General features: G+C 38.5%; 2 protein-coding genes across 2 annotated transcripts; one reads left to right on the plus strand and one right to left on the minus strand.

Annotated features, from left to right (window-relative positions):
* The first annotated feature begins 248 nt into the window (after positions 1–248).
* c1qtnf4 (C1q and TNF related 4) lies at positions 249–9,911 on the plus strand. Its single transcript, XM_056233839.1, has 2 exons — positions 249–453; positions 8,678–9,911. The coding sequence occupies exon 2, from the start codon at positions 8,683–8,685 to the stop codon at positions 9,826–9,828; it is 1,146 nt and encodes a 381-aa protein (XP_056089814.1). The 5' UTR covers positions 249–453; positions 8,678–8,682; the 3' UTR covers positions 9,829–9,911.
* A 4,324-nt stretch (positions 9,912–14,235) lies between these two features.
* Positions 14,236–17,173, minus strand: ndufs3 (NADH:ubiquinone oxidoreductase core subunit S3). The gene is made up of 7 exons (XM_056233840.1): positions 17,076–17,173; positions 16,616–16,672; positions 16,151–16,248; positions 15,894–16,043; positions 15,538–15,663; positions 15,097–15,216; positions 14,236–14,475 (listed from the first exon to the last, which is right to left on the minus strand). The coding sequence occupies exons 1-7, from the start codon at positions 17,128–17,130 to the stop codon at positions 14,314–14,316; spliced, it is 768 nt and encodes a 255-aa protein (XP_056089815.1). The 5' UTR covers positions 17,131–17,173; the 3' UTR covers positions 14,236–14,313.
* Positions 17,174–20,933: the final 3,760 nt, after the last annotated feature.

The following is a 20,933-nucleotide window of genomic DNA, read 5'->3' on the forward strand; positions in this document are numbered from 1 at the left end:
ATTGAATCCATTCATTTTCATATTGAGTGAGTGCATGTAAATACATGCATATTCACAAAATTTTTCATCGTGTCCAGTTTGGCTTGCTCTTAAACAGGTGTTTGCTCATGTACACAGAGACAACACCCCCTGGAGTCTCCCTATTGATAGTCCTTCCAGAATGGCCGTTCATTCGTCTGCTCCAGAGCCCCCCAATCAGCTTGCAGCACCCCGATTGCTCTTAAATCCTCCAATGACTGTATTGGAGAGTGAGTGTGTGTGTGAGTGTGAGTGTATGAATGTGTGGGTGTGTGCTGCACCAGACATCAGCAGCAGGTTGAGAGCCGACACACAGAGGAAGCAAGAGAGAGAAGAAAAGAATAAAGGGAGAGAAAGAAAAAGAGAAAGAGACACTCTTTCATTCATTCCTCCGAGAGAACTTCAAGACCGCTTCCTGCAGATCCAAACGCACAGGTAAGGACAACAGCATGAGGATGTGGTCTCTCTTTATCTCTCTATCTTGTGATGCAGTGGCAATCGCACCCCACCGTTTCGTATTCGTCTTTTATCTGAACGGCGTAAACCCTCAATCAGAGGTGGAAACTTATACGATCGGTCTTGGACCTCTCTGTGCTGCAGTTGTCCTGGTTTGTCCCTGTCATTTTATACCCATATGAGAGAAGGGGGATTGATTTACTGTGATGATGCTCTCTGGTTCTATCTAATGCTGACGTTGCTATTGTTTAACAACGTAGCAGAGAGCAGAGCCGTAACAGAGGTTAACCTTTGGCTGAACGCTTTGAAAACAGCACACGTGGGGTTGGTCCTAACAAAGCCAGGTCATACGCTCATATGCACATCACCTCGGGACAGCGTGAGCGAGGGAGAGACAGAGAGAGGCTCTTTGTTGCTGATAGTGATCTGATACGGATCTGCACTGCCAGGGAGATATCCCCGAAGACACTAAAAACCCATTCAGCTTGCGCATATGTGTGTGTGCTGAATCAGAAACTGCCTGCTGTCCGGTCAAAGTGAATATTTACACAGACAAACTCATTAAAATTGTATGAAATTACTATCTGACTTCCCAATAAATGTCGTTTTACCTATTTATAGATCTTAGGTTATAACAGAGGAAGGGAATTGCACGTTTCCATGGCAGAATTCAAACTGGAGCACATATGCGCTTGTATTCACACCTTCACGTTACTGTTTTATTGTGCAAGAATCACTGTAAATGAAAACACTAATCCGCTTTAAATAATATCCACAGCATGTTTAATTGTATGTGCGGAGAGTCAAAGCACACAGTCTGTAAACATTATTGTGCTTACAACGATACATGATGTAGCATATGTATTTATTGACTAATTTCTTAGCTCTATAAAATTACTGTAAATATTTTCAACCTTCTCAAGTGTTCAAGTGTGCTGTATTTATTTGAGGTGGTGTTAAGGAGAGTGAGCAAATTATTATTATTATTATTATTTGCTTGTGGCATTGAGATGAATTACAAGATCATAGTCTTAGTGAGCGCCATTATTATTTATGTTTTTTAATGATATGCTGTGCATGATGTATTTCATCCTAGTCTAACAGAAGAGGTGTTGTGTCAGGCAGCAGGTTGTTTGTATGCTGGGCCATTACCCATGTCACAGATAACAGATTACATACACACAAATAGAGCAGCAGGGGAGCTGCGCCATTACCCAACTTTATTCATCTTGACTGCTGCAGATTACACCGTGAAATATTGAAGCATGAAAAATATTCAAATTGTTAGTAGTTTAATTTACAACCACTTATTAGTCTAATGGAATGCTATAAATGTGGAGAATGACTGATACTGTCTATCGCTGGGAGTTTCTTGAGACACCAGCTGTCGGGTTGAGGCCCTCATTACATTGTGACTGTCATCGTCCCAATATTTAAATGGTTGTCTTTTATCTCTGTCCTGTTCTACTTCTGTTGTTGACTCATAAAACTGTATCCTTTTCTTTTTCCCTCTCATCTCCTGCACCTATATCCAACACGCCGGTAAAGACTGCTGTATTTTGATTGCGTGTGTTTGAGATTTAGAGTGTGCTGTCAGAATAGAGGGTGTGTGTGTGCGGCTTTGGCTGAATGGTTCAGTGGAAGTGGCAGTATCAGAGTGTGGTACCAAAGGCTGTTAGGTAAAGGGAGAGAGAAAGAGAGAGGAGATAACTGGGCCCTGGAGCACATGGTCACAGGCGCTGTGCTCTTCAGTGTATGCCGATACTCCACAGACCTTCATTAAACACCAGTCGTGTCACACACACACACACACTGCCCTTCACTTGCTGAGTGGAGTTTCACAAGCAAACTGAGGCCAAGTGTGTCCACTCCTCTTTACCTGCAATCACATTTAGCTTTGAATCACTTTAGTGCTCCTGTTTATGGATGTTAGTGTTTCCTGTGAAAAGAGCAACTGTATCCACTGGCTGGATTATCAATAATGTATTGCCTCTCTCAGCAAAAGCTTTGTGAATGCTACAGGCCACCGTATCAGTCCATAGAGAAACATCCATTGATGTCTGTGTGTATATTTACAAATTAGTGCTGTAGTGCAATCTCTGTGACATGGTGGGTATTTACACTTGGTCACTGCATGTGTTTTAAGCCACAGAATTTGTTAGTTTTTCTTCTCTATTGTGGCATATATCTGTAAAAATGGATTCTTGAATGAGAATTGAGTAATTGATTTTGTCCATCAGTAATTGATTGGATCATTGTCATTTGCTAATTGTTGCGATCTCATGTGAGTAATGGGTTGCTGGAGGGGAAGGATTTTTACGTCAGTGCTCACTTCATCAGGGAAAAGAGATGTCTTTGTGAGGGAGAAGTTAATGTTTTTGATTAAAGATAACAAAGTCACGTTCATTTAAAAAGAATTATGTGCACGTATAAATCGTTTATAGTAAAAACAGTCAGTTTCAATTTCATGGTGACTGAACAAAACAGATAAAGAAAGATGTCTGATCATTAAAATACCAAGCATAGAAAGAAAGCATTTGGATATATACAGTATATACAACTGTAAATCTTGTTTTTCAGGCCATTTTTCAAAATGCCTGAATTGCATTTTGTATATATCCCAATGCTTTCTTTCTATGCTTGGTATTTTTCAGGCCACATATGTACACAGTTGCTGTCCGGAGGCAATTTGGAATTTGGCCCGAACCCAGAGTACTCCCAACTAATAACGTTAAAATGTTTGTTTTTAATGCAATCTTCTCCCTTTAAATATAATTTATACAATTATATGATTTATTTGAAATGATTACAAGAGCAGTTTCATGTCTATTCTTGTATTGTTTAACTGGGGTTGAAATGGGATTTAGAAAGTAATTAATGCAATACTTTTTAGAGAGAATTGGTATAGTAATCTAATTACACTTTTAAAGATGTAATTATTTGCTAATCAAGACCCACGTGTTAATTAATAAGCCTGTAAGTAGTTGACCTGCGTAGGTTGTTTTACATTATTATTGTTATTTTACAAGTACTCAAGTAAACTCAAGTTAACAAAGCATAACCAGCTGAAAACGGGTTTGGACCTGGAAGTGGCCATGTTTCAAATAAGCCAAACAAAATCATACAAATAGTATTTGTACATAAGCAAAAATAGGGGGGAATCTTGACATGAAATAAAATGAATTTTTAGGGATTTTGGTTCTCATTGTTGCATAGACATTTTGTGTTTTTGCTTCACTGAGCTGAAGGGTTTACTCCTCGTGTTCTCAAAGGACATTGCAGTTCAGCATTCGGTGAGAAAAAAGGTGTAGCTGAAAACATAAGAAAGGCATTGACAAATATTGATGTCTCCCTCCCCTGTGTTCAGATTGTTAGGGCATGAAAGCATCACTCAACCAAAAATAGAGATCAAACAACAGGAGGAAAACATTATTTTCTTGTTGTTACTTAACCCGCCAGCAAATTTAATATCCTGTAACTAACATTAAAAATGTTAAACAAGTATGGAATCAGTAGTAAATGTTGCGAGAATATTTCATGAATGATTTACATACTAAGCCATTTAGTTTAAAACGGATGAAGGATGTCGATCACAATCATATACAGTTTTCTTAAAACATGCTTCTTATGGGCTAGAATCTAGATAATTGTTTTTAGGGCTGCTAAGACGATACTATTTTTTGAAAATCTTAACATAACCACATACACATGGTGATTTACTCATGCGTTTTATTTGAATATTCTTAAACTGTTCAAATACCAAACAGAAAACGGGCACTCTATTTGTATCATGGCTTAGCTCAGTGTTCCATCCGTGAAAGAGAAGTCCAACTTCTCTGGCATCTCAGGAGATCTCATTAAGAGCAAAAACCTCTTTGCAATTTTATTCATATTTCGATGTGGCAGAGGTATGATGAGTTCCATCCATCATCAAATCAAACGGCTGCTTTAAGGTTTCATGTCTTAATTCATGCAGGAGGCACCGCCAACAGTATAATCTGTGTCTTAAAGCCTATTAAAAAGAATGAAATATGGAGATATAGCATCGGAGATTGTGGGGGATGGTTGTTCCAGTAAAACAGGGAAAGAGGCAGTCTGGCTGTGTTGCTAATGGATCTCTGGGACACTGTTGAACTTGTTTCACAGAGGGAGAAACGTTATGAAGGCTATTTAACTGTAGCGTTTAGACCTAATAGTCACCAGGTGTCCTGCAATGTCCCATATACAGACACTGCTCTCCCCTCAGGCACATGCTCTTATGGGCCGTATAGTTCAGCGAATGGAGGGCCGGCGGTATCTGCGTCACAATATGAGGTGCTTAATGCAGCCTTTTTTGCTTTGCAGTTTATGTGCATATCTATAACAACCACTATCCACCCCTTCTTAGCATTTAACCCTCATGTGGTGTTCGGGTCAATTTGACCCGGAGAAGATTTTCTTTTTCCCGAAAATACTAGTTAATGTTATCGCTTTGGACTGAAACTTAGTGACTTTGTTCCCAAACGGTTTAACTAAATCTCAGGGGTTTTTTGAAAATTTTCTTATTTTTTTGTGGGAGTTTTGTTACCTTGTTACACTTGTGGTGTTCCCGGTCAAAAATGACCGGCCTATAAAAAATAGCTTATAAGTCACTCATTATACCATATTTTCACCCAATCTTGGATTCAATCTTTTTGTCAACTTCTTCTCTTTCAATTAGGACTGGTTTTATATTTCTGTTTGCATCTGATTAATCGTGGGCCTCATTTGTCTGAAAGTAGGCATCTCATTTTTTGAGTAAAAAACAAATAATTTATGAGTAAATTTGGAAATATGAAAAAAAAAAATGAAAAAAATGGCTACTGTTGATTACACTAGTCTACTCTAATGTTTCACCAGGAATTTTGTTTTGAAACTTTTGTTTTGTAAAAAATATGGCACATAGTCACACTTGTGGTGTTCCCGGTCAAAAATGACCGGCCTATAAAAAATAGCTTATAAATCACTCATTATACCATATTTTCACCCAATCTTGGATTCAATCTTTTTGTCAACTTGTTCTCTTTCAATTAGGACTGGTTTTATATTTCTGTTTGCATCTGATTAATCGTGGGCCTCATTTGTCTGAGAGTAGGCATCTCATTTTTTGAGTAAAAAACAAATAATTTATGAGTAAATTTGGAAATATGAAAAGAAAATATGAAAAAAATGGCTACTGTTAATCACACTAGTCTACTCTAATGTTTCACAAGGAATTTTGTTTTGAAACTTTTGTTTTGTAAAAAATATGGCACATAGTCACACTTGTGGTGTTCCCGGTCAAAAATGACCGGCCTACAAAAAATAGTTTATAAATCACTCATAATACCATATTTTCACCCAATCTTGGATTCAATCTTTTTGTCAACTTGTTCTCTTTCAATTAGGACTGGTTTTATATTTCTGTTTGCATCTGATTAATCGTGGGCCTCATTTATCTGAGAGTAGGCATGGTCAAAAATGGTCACAATGGCCGACCATTGAAAGTGAATGGGAGAGACTGAAAATAACAGAACAATTTAGTTTTCAGGAGCATGTTCATTATTTTCATGTACACATATGAGCATTTGTGCTTGCAAACATCGAGCCCTTGGACCTGTGCATGTATCGATACATTTATACACACGCTACCCAGACACACACACGTTAAAACACACAAACTTTTTTGAGTATTACACACATTATTTTCCACAGAGAGAAATTTGATCCTACCCTAACCTGCATCTAGTATACATTTATCCATCTGACATTACCACACACACACACACACACACACAAACTGGCCATGACTGCAGTGACCCGGCTTCAAAAGAATCTTTCTTTCATGGTCTTGTTTCATCACAGCTTTCAGACAAAATATTATGACATTTTGTTTTGGAACTGTGAGGTTCTCACACAGAACTAGACAATATTTACAAATATACATCATGTGATAGCACAGGCATATATAAAATGCCTCACAGCACCTTGCTTGTCATTCATTTGTGGCAGCACAATGCAAAACAGCTCTCTGCACATGATGTTATTCATCAGATTTTTGACTCAGAAACTAGTGAGGAGGAGGACATGCAGGATGCATCTTGCAGTGAAGATGTTTCTGAAGAGGAAGGCCTTCAGAAGAAAACCTGCCTTGCCTCATAGGTGGGGATGAAGGCCAGGACAAAGTTCCATCTTTTGACCAGAATGAAACGGTAACCTCAGCTGGGCCCTCATCACTGGAAGACTGCTCCTCATCAGTTGTTTCAAGCTCCGTAGCCGATTCAGTGGTGCCTTCCTCTTCAGAAACATCTTCACTGCAAGATGCATCCTGAATTTCCTCCTCCTCACTAGTTTCTGAGTCAAAAATCTGATCACGGCCTGTGTGTGTGTGTGTGTGTGTGTGTGTGTGTGTGTGTGTGTGTGTGTGGTAATATCAGATGGATAAATGTATATTAGATGCAGGTTAGGGTAGGATCAAATTTCTCTCTGTGGAAAAGAATGTGTGTAATATTTTAAAAAGTTTGTGTGTTTTAACGTGTGTGTCTGGGTAGCGTGTGTATAAATGTATCGATACATGCACAGGTCCAAGGGCTCGATGTTTGCAAGCACACATGCTCATATGTGTACATGAAAATAATGAACATGCTCCTGAAAACTAAATTGTTCTGTTATTTTCAGTCTCTCCCATTCACTTTCAATGGTCGGCCATTGTGACCATTTTTGACCATGCCTACTCTCAGATAAATGAGGCCCACGACTAATCAGATGCAAACAGAAATATAAAACCAGTCCTAATTGAAAGAGAACAAGTTGACAAAAAGATTGAATCCAAGATTGGGTGAAAATATGGTATTATGAGTGATTTATAAACTATTTTTTATAGGCCGGTCATTTTTGACCGGGAACACCACAAGTGTGACTATGTGCCATATTTTTTACAAAACAAAAGTTTCAAAACAAAATTCCTTGTGAAACATTAGAGTAGACTAGTGTGATTAACAGTAGCCATTTTTTTCATATTTACTTTTCATATTTCCAAATTTACTCATAAATTATTTGTTTTTTACTCAAAAAATGAGATGCCTACTCTCAGACAAATGAGGCCCACGATTAATCAGATGCAAACAGAAATATAAAACCAGTCCTAATTGAAAGAGAACAAGTTGACAAAAAGATTGAATCCAAGATTGGGTGAAAATATGGTATAATGAGTGATTTATAAGCTATTTTTTATAGGCCGGTCATTTTTGACCGGGAACACCACAAGTGTGACTATGTGCCATATTTTTTACAAAACAAAAGTTTCAAAACAAAATTCCTGGTGAAACATTAGAGTAGACTAGTGTGATCAACAGTAGCCATTTTTTTTTTTTTTTTTTTTCATATTTCCAAATTTACTCATAAATGATTTGTTTTTTACTAAAAAAATGAGATGCCTACTCTCAGACAAATGAGGCCCCCGATTAATCAGATGCAAACAGAAATATAAAACCAGTCCTAATTGAAAGAGAACAAGTTGACAAAAAGATTGAATCCAAGATTGGGTGAAAATATGGGATAATGAGTGACTTATAAGCTATTTTTTATAGGCCGGTCATTTTTGACCGGGAACACCACAGGTGTTATAGGGTTTTGAACACCACATGAGGGTTAATATGAATCATTTGATGAATCACAACAAATGGGGTTGATTTAAATAAAAATGCTTCAGAAATCCATTTTAATACCCACATGTGTTTGTAGTCGTCTTGTAATGTTCGCCATGATATGAGACGCACTATAAGATGGGGTGAAAATTTGCAATGGGATTTGGGGACGGGACCCCTGAAAGCTGTGCAGAAATGATCTGAAATGTTCACAATGTTCTGTCACCTCCAGTGTTCTGCTGATCCAGTGTGTGTCTTATTACTACTTATCTCAGGGGAAAATAGAGAGGGTCTGATAATACAGCTCTCATCCTGCTGTATCTACTGAAGAGTGAAGACACTGATCTCTTCTGTTTTGATCCCACCTCCCCACTGGCACTTGTATGCATACTGATTGGTCTTTTTTTGAGCTGGTGTGTTGGCAACGAGCAGCAGCTATCATTTACAAGCTTAACTGAATGTGATCATTTAAATAAGTGTTCAACAGTTTTTGTTTATGTTAAAGGCTTCGGTTAATGATATTAACAGAGCTTTTTTATTATTCTTTGCTCCCTCTGCAGTTACAATGCTGCCTGGTACCAGGCCCCTGCTGCTGTGTGTGCTGTGTCATGTGACCACCACATGGGCATTCGCCCGCATGTCTGACGCCGTGGAGCTGCGGTCCGCGTTCTCTGTGGCACGTACCAGCAGCATGGAGGGAGGGCCGAAGATGGTCATCACCTTTGACAAGGTGTACGTCAACATTGGTGGCGATTTCGATCCAAAGGCCGGCTTGTTCCGCTGCAGGATTCCGGGCGCATACTATTTTTCTTTCACAGTGGGGAAGTTCCCACGGCGAGACCTGTCGGTCATGCTGATGAAGAACCGCAATGAGGTTCAGGCGATCGTGTACGACGAGAACGCCGGAGAAGAGCGGAAAGTGCAGAGCCAGAGCGCCATGCTGCAGCTTGATTTCGGAGACACTGTCTGGCTTCGTCTTCATGGAGACCCTCGCTACGCTATCTACAGCAACACTGGTCATTACACCACCTTCAACGGTTACCTGATCTACCCTGATGTGTACGGCTACCAAGAGCCCACTCACAAAGTCCATGACAGTGACCGTCAACCACCGAAAATCAGTGATCACTTACTGTCTGAGCACGAAAATACAATTACCAAAGACACTGGTGTGAGTATGAAAGAAGAGAGAAGGGATGAAGAGATAAAAGAGGAGGATGGGAGAATTGGAGAGGAGGAAGACGACGACCAGAGGTCTGCATTCTCAGTGGGCCGCACTCAGAGTATTGTGGGAGTGGATCAAGGATACCCTGAGCACCAGCCCATCATCTTTGACACTGAGTTTGTCAACATCGGCAACGACTTCAACTTAAGCTCTGGTATATTCAAATGCAGTGTACCAGGAGCCTATTACTTCTCCTTCAATGCTGGTAAGCTGCCCCATAAGACCCTGTCAGTGAAGCTGATGAAGAACCATTTGGAGGTACAGACCATGATCTACGATGACAGCGACACTGAGAAGGCCCTGCAGAGCCAGAGCCTGATGTTGTCACTGCAGGATGGAGACACTGTCTGGCTCTACAGCCACCAGAGGGATGGATTTGGTGCTTACAGTAATCACGCCAAGTATATCACTTTCACGGGCTTCCTGGTGTATCCTGAGCTCCACCAAAGCTCTCCTCCGCAGCAGAAACAGGAGAAGGCATTGTAGGCCAGTCAAGGAGCCAGTCTGTCTGCGGGTCTTTAGGATGGGTACGATTTTGGAGGAGTGTTTGTGTGAAAAAATTGTGAGTTCCCCACACACAAACTTCTACACTCTCTAAAGACTGTATGTCATCACTCTTGTGGTTTGCTTCTTCAGTTTCCTTATTACAAAATCTCTCAAGCTCTTGTTTTTATTCTGTTTATCTACTTTATGAAGAAATGACTAAGTCAAGCAAGCATCACCTTTAACACATTGGTTAAACAAGGCCTCTACTCAGCATCCCTAAAGTCAGCATGAAACGGAAATTGTGATCTTCTATTCTTCTCTATTGTCCATCGGGAATTGATTGGAACGTTGGATTGTTGTTGTTTGCAAATTGAGCAATCTCATGTGAGTGACAGGTTCTTACAACAATATGATAAAAAAATTGAACATGTCCCTTTTAAATTAATATCAATAATTTGTCAAATTAAAAAATATATATAAAAAAAGAAAAAAAAAAAAGAAAAGAAAAAAAAAGATATGAATAAAAATAAAACAATCTGCAATTCTTAGCACTAAAGCACCTATCTCTGCAGAGGCAATTCATTATATAGCTCCAACTCAAAACTGTGTTTCATACGGTCTCAAATTCAACAATTATTAAATGCATGTATTTTTCAAATAAGAAATAGTGTTGTCTTTGAAGCTTTTGCACGAAAGATTTGCACGAGAGCTCTATCTTCTGCTTTTTCATTAATTATTTCCAGTGTAAAATCAGTGTTCATGACACACACACACACGCACACACACACAAAAACAGTGATGATGACATTTGCCTTGCAGTAAATCATAATTCATATATTCAGTCAATAATAAGTCCGGTTTTGGAACAGCACTTCACTACACATTTAAACTGAGTATCGCGTGACTCGCGTCTGTAAATTCACTGCATATGGCCAGAAACTGCTGAATGCAGGTTCACAGCTTCTAAAGGAACAAAGAATTTTATTCACTGCCAAATACATTTACTGTACAACAACTGATGCTAATGATTTTGGAAAATTGTTCAACAAATATTGATGTTTATATTTTGGGGAAACTTTTTTATCAAAGATTATATCATTCTTCTGGTTTATTCTGTTGTGTGTATACGGCCGTAAAGATTTATTTAGGTGACAAAGTATATGTATGAAGTGCACAATTCAAAAATGTAAATACTTTTGTGTTTTTTATCCATTTCTATGTAAGTGAACATTTGCATTTCTAATTCTGTGCCTGGTCTTATGTACTTTTCTGTATGGGTTTAATCCAGCAAATAAACTCTGTGAATGAATGCTGGATAAGCTTTTCAGTGTTTGTGCAGTATGAGCTACTTTGTTAAGTACCGTAACGGTGGTTTCAGTGTACACTGGATTCTTATTGTGGAAGAAGCCAGTCCTCAGAAGCAAGCCAAATAAAAACTCTGAATGTAAACTCTTTTGTCTTGCATTTTTTAGTAGTGTGTGTCTGTCAGTATTTAACATCTACAGTGTTGTCACTAATACCAATTATATCTTATTCTGTACCAGGATTTTTCTATGATGATTCAAGTGTTTGATATTTAAATATCCTTAAAATTAGTCAAATCTGAATCAAGTAGATATTTTAAAATCCCAGCTAAAAACAAACTTTTTATTTTAACAATGTATACCAGTTGAGATACTTCATTATCTTAAGCAATAACAAAGCACACTTTTTCAATGCACATGAGCTTGATTTCACCATGAATGTCACAGCCTTTGTGAGGTCTCAGAACTAAAATAGCAGATCAGATTAGGTTTCTGTCATGAGGATCAAGGAGATGCCTGGGGAAGTTTAAGATGAATTTGTCTGATTAAAGTGATAAAAAATGTCTGAAAGTGAAGCTGTGTTTGGTGCAAGCCATATATAGCAACACCCAGATAATACCTTTTGTATCATTATGGTGTTGGAATAACATACAGCAAAAACAATGAAGGAATGGCTTGGGAGAAAAGGTATTATAGAATGACCCTGTCAGAACTGAGAGAATAAAAATTAACATTTCCCCCTCTAATTTTGGAAAATTGTTCAATCCAAATTTGCCCAAATTAGCAAAAATGTATTTTCTAAGTGTACAATGCTCCAAAAGAAACACTAGACTGTAATTGCTGTAATTGGAAATAAGTCTTTCATCCTGAATGAAATACAGGTGAAACTCGAAAAATTAGAATATTGTGCAAAAGTTAATTTATTTCAGTAATTCTTAAAGGTGAAACTAATATATTATATAGACTCATTACATGCAAAGTGAGATATTTCAAGCCTTTATTTGTTATAATTTTGATGATTATGGCTTACAGCTTATGAAAACCTCTTCACAATATTCTAATTTTGAATTTGGGGTTTTCATAAGCTGTAAGCCATAATCATCAAAATTATAACAAATAAAGGCTTGAAATATCTCACTTTGCATGCAATGAGTCTATATAATATATTAGTTTCACCTTTTAAGTTGAATTACTGAAATAAATGAACTTTTGCACGATATTCTAATTTTTCGAGTTTCACCTGTACTTATTCATGAAATTATCTTCTTGGAACATGGAAAAAGAATAACATGGAAAACGTTTTTTTTTAGGCAAAAACTTGAGTGCACTATAATTATTAAGACGTTTTAAATAAAAACTACATTAGTAGGTTAAAGTGTGGACTGTGGAGTAATAACTTCCCCCTGGAACTCACTGTTTGCAAGGTTGCTGCCTTATGTTAAACTACTTTAAATGACATTTTCCCACATTAATCTACACTCCATACACCATAATGACAAAGCAAAAAACAGATCTATATGACAACCTTAAAAAACTGAAATAAGTATATTGCACACGTATTCAAACCCTTTACTGTAGGTAAAGCACCTTTACAGCCCTTAAAGTCTTTTGGGGTATAATGTGACAAGCTTGGCACATCTGCAGTTGGCGATTTTCTGCTGTTCTTCTCCTTAGATCTGTCAGGTTGGATGGGGACCATCGGTGGACAGACATTGTAAGGTTTCTTCAGAGATGTTCGATTGGGTTCAAGCCCAGGCTCTGGCTGGGCTACTCAAGGACATTTACAGAGTTGTCCATAAGCCACTCTTGCATTGTCTTAGCTGTGTGCTTAGGGTCATTGTCCTGTTGGAAGGTGAACCTTCTGCCCAGTCTGAGGTTCTGAATGCTCTGGACTAGGTTTTTTATTAAGGCTAAGACTGTATTTTGCAGCCAAGTGGGTTTTAATGTGTCTTCAGCGAGGAGAGGCTTGAGACTGGACACTCTTCCATAAAGCCTAGATTGGTGGTGTTGCCATGATGTTTGTCCTTCTGTAAATTTCTCCCATTTCCATATATGATCATGGAGCTCAACCAGAGTGACCATCATCAGCGTCCCGTGTCCTCACACTCGCCTGGTTACTTCCTGACCAGCAATAAGGGGGGAGTACTCTGGGTTCGGGCCCAATATCCGAGCTCGGAGCACTCTCTCTGGACAGCACGGCAAATATGCATACCATTTATTCTATCTAACTTATTTGTAAGTGTGAACTAGTAAAATGTAAAAAATAAAATAAAAAAATGAGGGGGTTTGAATACTTTCGCAAGCCACTGTACAGTAAAACACATAACAGTAATCATAAGTATTACAAAGTAAATTATATTAAAAAAATGACACAATAAAGCAAACATGCCAGAGCTGACGACTGCAGCAGAACCCCCCTCATGAGGGAATGCACTAGCAGCCGAGTAGCTGACGTGACACAAATTGTAATGAGATTGGTAAATAAAAGCCACAGTTAATTATGGAGGAGAGATTTTTATACCTATAATTTTGCACTGTTTTATGACATTTCCTGAATGGCAATTAAACAATTTTGTGGCTAAAACTCATAATTTTGCAGATAAAAATCTTTTTGGAAATAACCTGTAAGTATGACTTATTGTTATTTTTGTAGAGGTAACTGGGGTATATAAAACCTTGAAGGCATTTGGCTATACGCACATTTAACTGCTGAATTATAAAAATAAGAGAACGGTTATCAGACGTCAGTGAACAGAAGAATTTGCATTTGAGCATTATTCATATACACACTAAAATTTTGATTAGAGAAATTGTCTAGCAAAACATATCAGTGGTATTTTTTCCTGCGTTATCTTTGTCACTTTTTTCAATTTAACAACTAAGGAATGTTATCACATAGCATGACTTTTAACAAAACTCTTAAAATTGTAGAATATAAATCACATAATCCTGATACTTCAGAGATCTGAAAAGAGCTTATTTTCATGCGTGTAAGTCAGTTGTGTACACACACAGATACAACTATCAAATGTTAAACAAATTTAACCAGTGTTATTACAAAAATAGTAATTTATAAATATTAAATGACATGCAGAAACAGGAGTCGTTTCATTGTTTTATTTAGATGTAGCACAGGGTCTTATTTACATAAATATGTTCTGATCATTACAGCTCTCCAGGGTTACTTTGCTGGTTTGTCCCCAGACTCCAGCTTGGGTGCATCTTTGGGCTCCCTGTATGCGGGGAACGCTTCCCATGGACTGTTCAAGTCAAACTTACGGAACTCCTGAGCGAGCTCCACAGGTTCAGCCACAACCCGCTTCACCTCATCGTCATAACGCACCTGAGAAAATAGAAGAAAACAACTCAACATAAATGAAGCCACACCCCTTTACAGGAATGTTTAAAATAAATTAAAATTACATAATTGCTCTACATACACTGTTTCAAAGTTTGAGGTTACTCTTTTTTTGTCTCATGCTCACCAAGGCTGCATTCATTTGATCAGAAATACATTAAAAACTGTAATATTGTGAAATATGATGATTTAAAATACACGTTTTCTATTTTAATGTACTTTAAAATGTAATTTACTCCTGCGATGCAAAGCTGAATTTTCAGCATCATTACTCCAGTCTTCAGTGTGACATGATCCTTCAGAAATCATTCTAATATGCAGATTTGCTGCTCAAGAAACATTTCTTATTATTATTAATGTTAAAAATCAATGTTTTGCTGCTTAATAATTTTGTGGAATTCGTCATAAATGATTCTTTGGTGAATAGAAGGTTCAAAAGAAAGGCATTTATTTGACATAGAAAATTTTTTTACCATTATAAATGTTCTTACTGTCACTTTTGATCAATTTAATGCATCCTTGCTGAATAAAAGTATGATTTTCTTTGATAAAACTGTCTGACACCAAACTATTAAAAGGTTGTATAACAATGAATTGTGCATTTACCTCCACATATCCAGACAAAGGAAAGTCTTTCCTGAATGGATGACCTTCAAATCCATAATCTGTCAAGATACGTCTCAGATCTGGATGGTTTGCGAAGAAAACTCCATACATGTCCCAAATCTGTAATGAAACTCATTTCAGAGTGAAGCCAAACTGTCTCTAAAGTTTAAAAAAAAAAAAAAAATACTTAACATCTGCATTCAACTACAGCTATGATACATGATCTAATGGACCATTAGACAACCCTCAACCCTCCCTCAGTCAGAGTCTGCAGTGTCATAGCATGTGGGAAGCAGCTCAGGGGCTCCACTGCATGAGCACTGCAGATTGTTGTGTCTGAGCATATGCTACACAAAACAGACATCTATTTTGAAGAGTGAAATATACAAGTGTCAAAACCTGTTCATGAAACCTCAGCTGATTACAGAGAGTCACACATACCTCTCTCTCATACCAGTTAGCTGCCTGGTGTACAGACACAGAGGAGTCAAGAGGACTCAGCTCGTCAGTGTAGGTCTTCACTCGGATTCGAGAGTTATAGCGCAGGGACAGCAGATTATACACAATCTGAAAAGGAAAAAATTAGATCAATCGTTTGCAGGACGGTTTCAGAAAAAGGATTTGTATTTCAAATGCCAATAACTTTCACCATCCAGGCTACCAAAGTATGCATATTATGTGCACTACTTTGTGTATTTTAAAAAATTCAAGTCTATTAAAATAATCTAACTAGCTAAAAACACAAAATCAAGATAATATTTTATAGACATTTCATAGTTGAGACGGAGCATGCTCACCTCAAAGCGATAGTGCCTTGTAGGGACATCCACAGCTGTCAGGTCAGTCATGTTGTTGAACTGAGCGTTTGTGTGATCTTTCAAGAAGGTGAGAACAGGTATAATCCCTTCTGGATGGATCATTACCTCCAGCTCATTAAAGCAGGTCACCTGGGATTCAAACAAAAGGCTGTAAATGGAGCCAGTTTTGAGGAACTGCAGAGTGCAACTAATCACTAATCTGTCATCTGACAAAGATATACATGAGAATAACTTACCTGAACTTGTTGCACATATTTGGGGAGAATCTCTGCAATGTATTCGCCAAACTCTGAAAGCTGAGTGTGGGTGACTGGATCCTTGGGCCTTACGGTAGCTAATGCAAAACAAAACGACATTTGGTCTTACTTTTATAATGTCTTTAACTACTATGCACTAAGATTGAAATAATTCATTTGATACAATGCACTTATTGTGTGGATACTTTTTTTCACACTTTACTAATATCTAAAGAAAATACCAGCTTAAAATAATTGCTGTATAATTACACTGTTGACCCTTCCTTTACACCTGTCCCTGACCTTAACCGTATCTCACCTCGAGTGTTTTTTGTAATACAAAATGAACACCATAGCATGTACCCAACACATTTTTACATTTTATGTAAGTAACGTAAGTAGTTAAAGACACCTAATATACAGCAAGACGCAACGTTAACAACAGACTTCCAAAAATCTACTCACGTCTGGTTTCAGTTGTCGTTGTTCTTGTCTGGACAATCGCAGCGCTCTGTCTAGCAACTATCAGAGAAATTGAGAGAAATCAATGCATTACAATATAGTGTCATTGCGGCAAGTTCAGGTCAAAACATCAAAATAAACCAAACTGGTAGTTTGTGTCTGATGAAATTCAAAACATAGATTAAAGACATCCCTTATGTTTCCAAATAACTCAAAAATTCGTCTCCCTGGAAGCGTGATGTCTTAATATCAAGAATAAAATAAACTGTATTGGCATAATTCAGAGTATAACTGTAAATCAGTCGACACGGTCATTAACGTTCTGTGTGTTTGTAAAGGTCAACAGCGAAGAAAAGCCTCAAACACAGGAGAGCTTGTTTGGGTCCTGCACAGTGACAATAATGGTTAAATGAGTAAATAATTCATCTTAAACACGTCTGTGCTGTTCTTGTTTATTTCTTACCGTTCAGACTTTTTCCAAAACCGCTGCGGACAAATCTAACCAAGGAGGCCGCCATCTTTACTCCCTCACCGTCCTTCCTCGCGGGATTTACTGATGCTGGAGTTACGGATGCGTTCTGCAGTGCGCTGCTGCCACCTTCAGGCGCTACAATCGAGGCATTAAAGCGATAGTTCACCCGAAATTCAAATTTTGTCATTACTTACTCCCCCTCAAGTTGTTCCATACCTGTATGAGTTTCTTTCTTCTGTTAAACACAAAAGAAGATATTTTGAATGTTGGTAACGACAGCTGGCGGCACCCACTGACTTCCATAGTATTTTTTTTCCTTGAAATATCTTTGTTTTATCTTTTATCTTCTTTAAATATCTCGTTTTGTGTTCAATAATTGAACCTTTAGACAAAATATAAATATGTGTATATGTGTTTTATGTTTTGTATCATATTTAATAGGCTACATCAGGTTTTTATGGCCCATATGATATAGTGAGAATATGGAGCTCACACTCACGGAGGAGCGGAAGCATAAAAGAGGAGTGATGACAGTAGAGATCGAGAGAGGACAGGCCATATTTAGTTAAGTATTTTTTTAGCTAAAGTTAATTTAGTGAGAGATTAGCGATGCCTCAGTGTTCCACTGAGCGATTTAAAAAAGGTCTTTTATCACGGCTGCAGTTCGGTTTTTAAATGAAGATATATAATTACTGTATTGATTGATTGTGTTCTATTTTGTATTGCATTTTTAATTATGTCTTATTTTTTTTACTGTAATGTTTAATTTGATGTCATTGTTTGTTTACAACAAACGGGGGATTAATAACCTAACCAATATTGTGTGCAACAAGTTTTTGAGCAATGTTTTGATCATGTGAATAGTTTAGAAGCATTAGAAACTTATGTATCAAATTTGATACAGTAGACCTTCTAGGGTTACAAACACTGTTCACATATTTCACTAAATAGACCACAGCATACCATTATTTTATTTTAATTAAAATGTATTTGAAATGGTTTTAAATAAGCCAGTACAGAACCAGTTGTACACCTCTCTCTATTTCATTATAGTGTATAACAATAAATAATTAAATACATAGTTAACTGCCAAGAAGGAATTCAAGATTATGTTTGCGGTTGACAATTAAAAAATATCACGATCTTATACATAATCACAAAGAAACAGGTTTTTGAACAGCTTCCAACAAAAAGAGGCTAGGTGGGATCAGGCCCGCCCACAGAAATGACTGGGCCCCTGAAAAGGTCCAGTGAATGGGCCCTCCCCAAATCTGCAATAGGCTACTCATATCATGTGTGTGTGTGCTCGCTCTCTCTCTCTCTCTCTCTCTCTCTCTCTCTCTCTCTCTCTCTCTCTCTCTCTCTCTCTCTCTCTCTCTCTCTCTCTCTCTCTCTCTCTCTCTCACATTAACACATACATTTAACTGAGAGAGACTTACTCAGTGATGGGGTCTAATACACACACACACACAGGGCTCTCAAGTGTCACTCATTTCGGTCTTTTGTCACGCACTCCCGCCACACATTGTATTTCTCACGCGAAAAAAACGATTTATAATATATTTAATATGCCGCAGCGCCCAAAACTCTGGCCGCGCCGCTCTCACTTTGGACCCGGCAGGAATCAAGCGCGTCTCCCCTGTGTTGTAAGAGTCGAGCTACACAAAAGCCAATCAGAAAATAGCACTATTTTATCTGGGTACGATTTAACGCAACAACCAATGAAAAAAAAGAACGAAAATTGTCATGAAACAACCCCATTCCCGCGACCCGTCCAATATCTAATGGTGTGTTCACACCGAACGCGTATTTAATTATTTGCGCTAATAGATTACATACAAAGTCAATGCAAAGACGCGAATAGACGCATCATTCGCGCCGGGCGTTGCGAATGACGCGAATTGGGCAACGCGTTTGCCGCGAACGTCTTCCGCGCAAGTTGAAAAATTTGAACTCGAGCGAATGTTCAAGCGTCTAACTAGGCGCGATAGACGCGTATTTGACGCTCTATTCGCGTTCGGTGTGAACACACCAGTAGCGGAGTGGCAATCGGGAGAGTCGGGAGTTTTCCCGGTGGGCCGGTATTGTTTCGAGGCCGCGAGGGCCGGTCTGATAAAATATATTCATTGCAAATTCGCCATGCGCACTTGGGGCCCAAGCGAGGGGAAGAAAACATTTTTTTTTTAACATTTTCTATAACGGAGCGTATATTTGCACTAAGTGCCTGTCTTTAAAGCAAAAAGACACTCGTTACGAAACAGCTACAGTGTTGTAGGTCGTAGGGCGTGAAGTGCTTGAAAGCAGCTTTTGATGCGCTCGACCCGAGTTCGAATCCGCCTTTTGCCGAACTCTCTCTTCTCCCTTTTCCCAACACATATGTAAAGATGTAAAATGTATAACCTAACATTAAGGTCTCTAGCGTTATATTTTGCCAACGAACTAAAATTGAAACCATGATATGGCTTTGTGTCTTTATAAAACAGCACAAGACTTCCCACACAGCAGGAGACTCCTAAGCGGATCCGCGTTCAAGTCGCCAAACCCGCGTAACTGTCACATTCGTTTTGGGGCCGCCCAGAGGATCAGCTCCGCCTCCGGGAGGCGCCGTAAATCCTACTGTCAAACAACGGATCCAGTGCGGACCCATGTCGGATCCTAGGACGCGGACGCGCCTTTACTGTAACGGTTGAACTAACGTTACAGCACACCAGTCCAGGAGCCGATCATCAGTCGAGACTTTCTTTGCTGGGACACGGTTGCGCTGAACCCTCTTTTGAGTAAGTAAGTTATTTATATATTGCGACATTGACTGTAAACATTGTTTTTTTATCGTCATGTAAATTATTGTAATGTCGTTGTTTGAAATTATTGACAACTTTAACATGTTCACTCGTGGATAATGATTCAGTGCTAGCTTCTAGCTAGCTGTGCATTAACGTTACATAGTTTAACAACAAATCAAAACGCTAAGTGAACATTATTAGCTAACGTTACGTTTATCATGTTGGTTTTAAAACAGTATCGTTAATACAGCGTGTCGGAGCAGCGTCTCCTGCAGCGGGGAGTCACAGGCAGAGGGTCCCTGCAGCGTTCGCTAACGTTAGCTTCTTGTCTTGGGACTGATAGCAGTAAACACTAAATTCATCAAATTCATAAATACATTTATTTTCCAATAAACTGTAACGTTAGCTGTCATATTTCACGGTAACGCTACCCACGTGAGTGCGGATTTCAACGCTGTTTGTCACTTTGCCTATAGGCAAATATATTATGTATATTATAATATATTATATACACTAATAAATAAGATTCAGTGACAAGTAGTAGGCCTACTCGCCCTGTTTAATTTGGTTGCCATGACTTCGCGTCCTGTCAGTTGCTCGAGAGGGAGGGGTTGACAGCTTATTTGACACATAATAAGTCAAGTCTTGTCCGTATTGAACTGATACGGAACGCACTTTGTTCCGTATTTTTGAGAATCAATTCAGTGCAAATCCATGACAGACACATAGCTTCTAAAATATAAATGTCAGACAGACTAGTGAACGAAGACCTGCTATAATGGACAATTCGGGGACTTGGCGCCCCCTTGGCGGGCTCTGACTGACGTAGAGTTGGCTCATTGGTCGCACGCAGCTCGCACGTCAGAGGCGCCCGCGCCATTGGATGTGCAGTTGCCGCCTTTCCACTGCACACGACATTGGCATACGATTGTCGCATTTCGCCTCCTAGTTTCAGTCGAACGGAACTTTGAAATTGGTCGTGAAACAACCGTTAAGTTACCCTCGGATATTCACATTCACAATGGTTAAATTAATGATTTTTAATGAATGTGCTGTAATGCATGCA

The sequence above is a fragment of the Rhinichthys klamathensis genome, unplaced genomic scaffold, assembly GCF_029890125.1.
Source record: "Rhinichthys klamathensis goyatoka isolate OS25496 unplaced genomic scaffold, OSU_Roscu_1.1 h1tg000378l_1, whole genome shotgun sequence".
Lineage (NCBI taxonomy): Eukaryota > Metazoa > Chordata > Actinopteri > Cypriniformes > Leuciscidae > Rhinichthys > Rhinichthys klamathensis.

Coding starts and splice junctions, on each gene's coding strand:
- c1qtnf4 (XM_056233839.1), top strand. CDS start 8,683: ATGCTGCCTGGTACCAGGCCCCTGCTGCTGTGTGTGCTGTGTCATGTG.
- ndufs3 (XM_056233840.1), bottom strand. CDS start 17,130: ATGGCGGCCTCCTTGGTTAGATTTGTCCGCAGCGGTTTTGGAAAAAGT. Junction 16,249..16,615: donor AACGACAACTGAAACCAGAC/GTGAGTAGATTT, acceptor GTTTTGCATTAG/CTACCGTAAGGCCCAAGGAT. Junction 15,664..15,893: donor CAAGGCACTATCGCTTTGAG/GTGAGCATGCTC, acceptor TTTCCTTTTCAG/ATTGTGTATAATCTGCTGTC.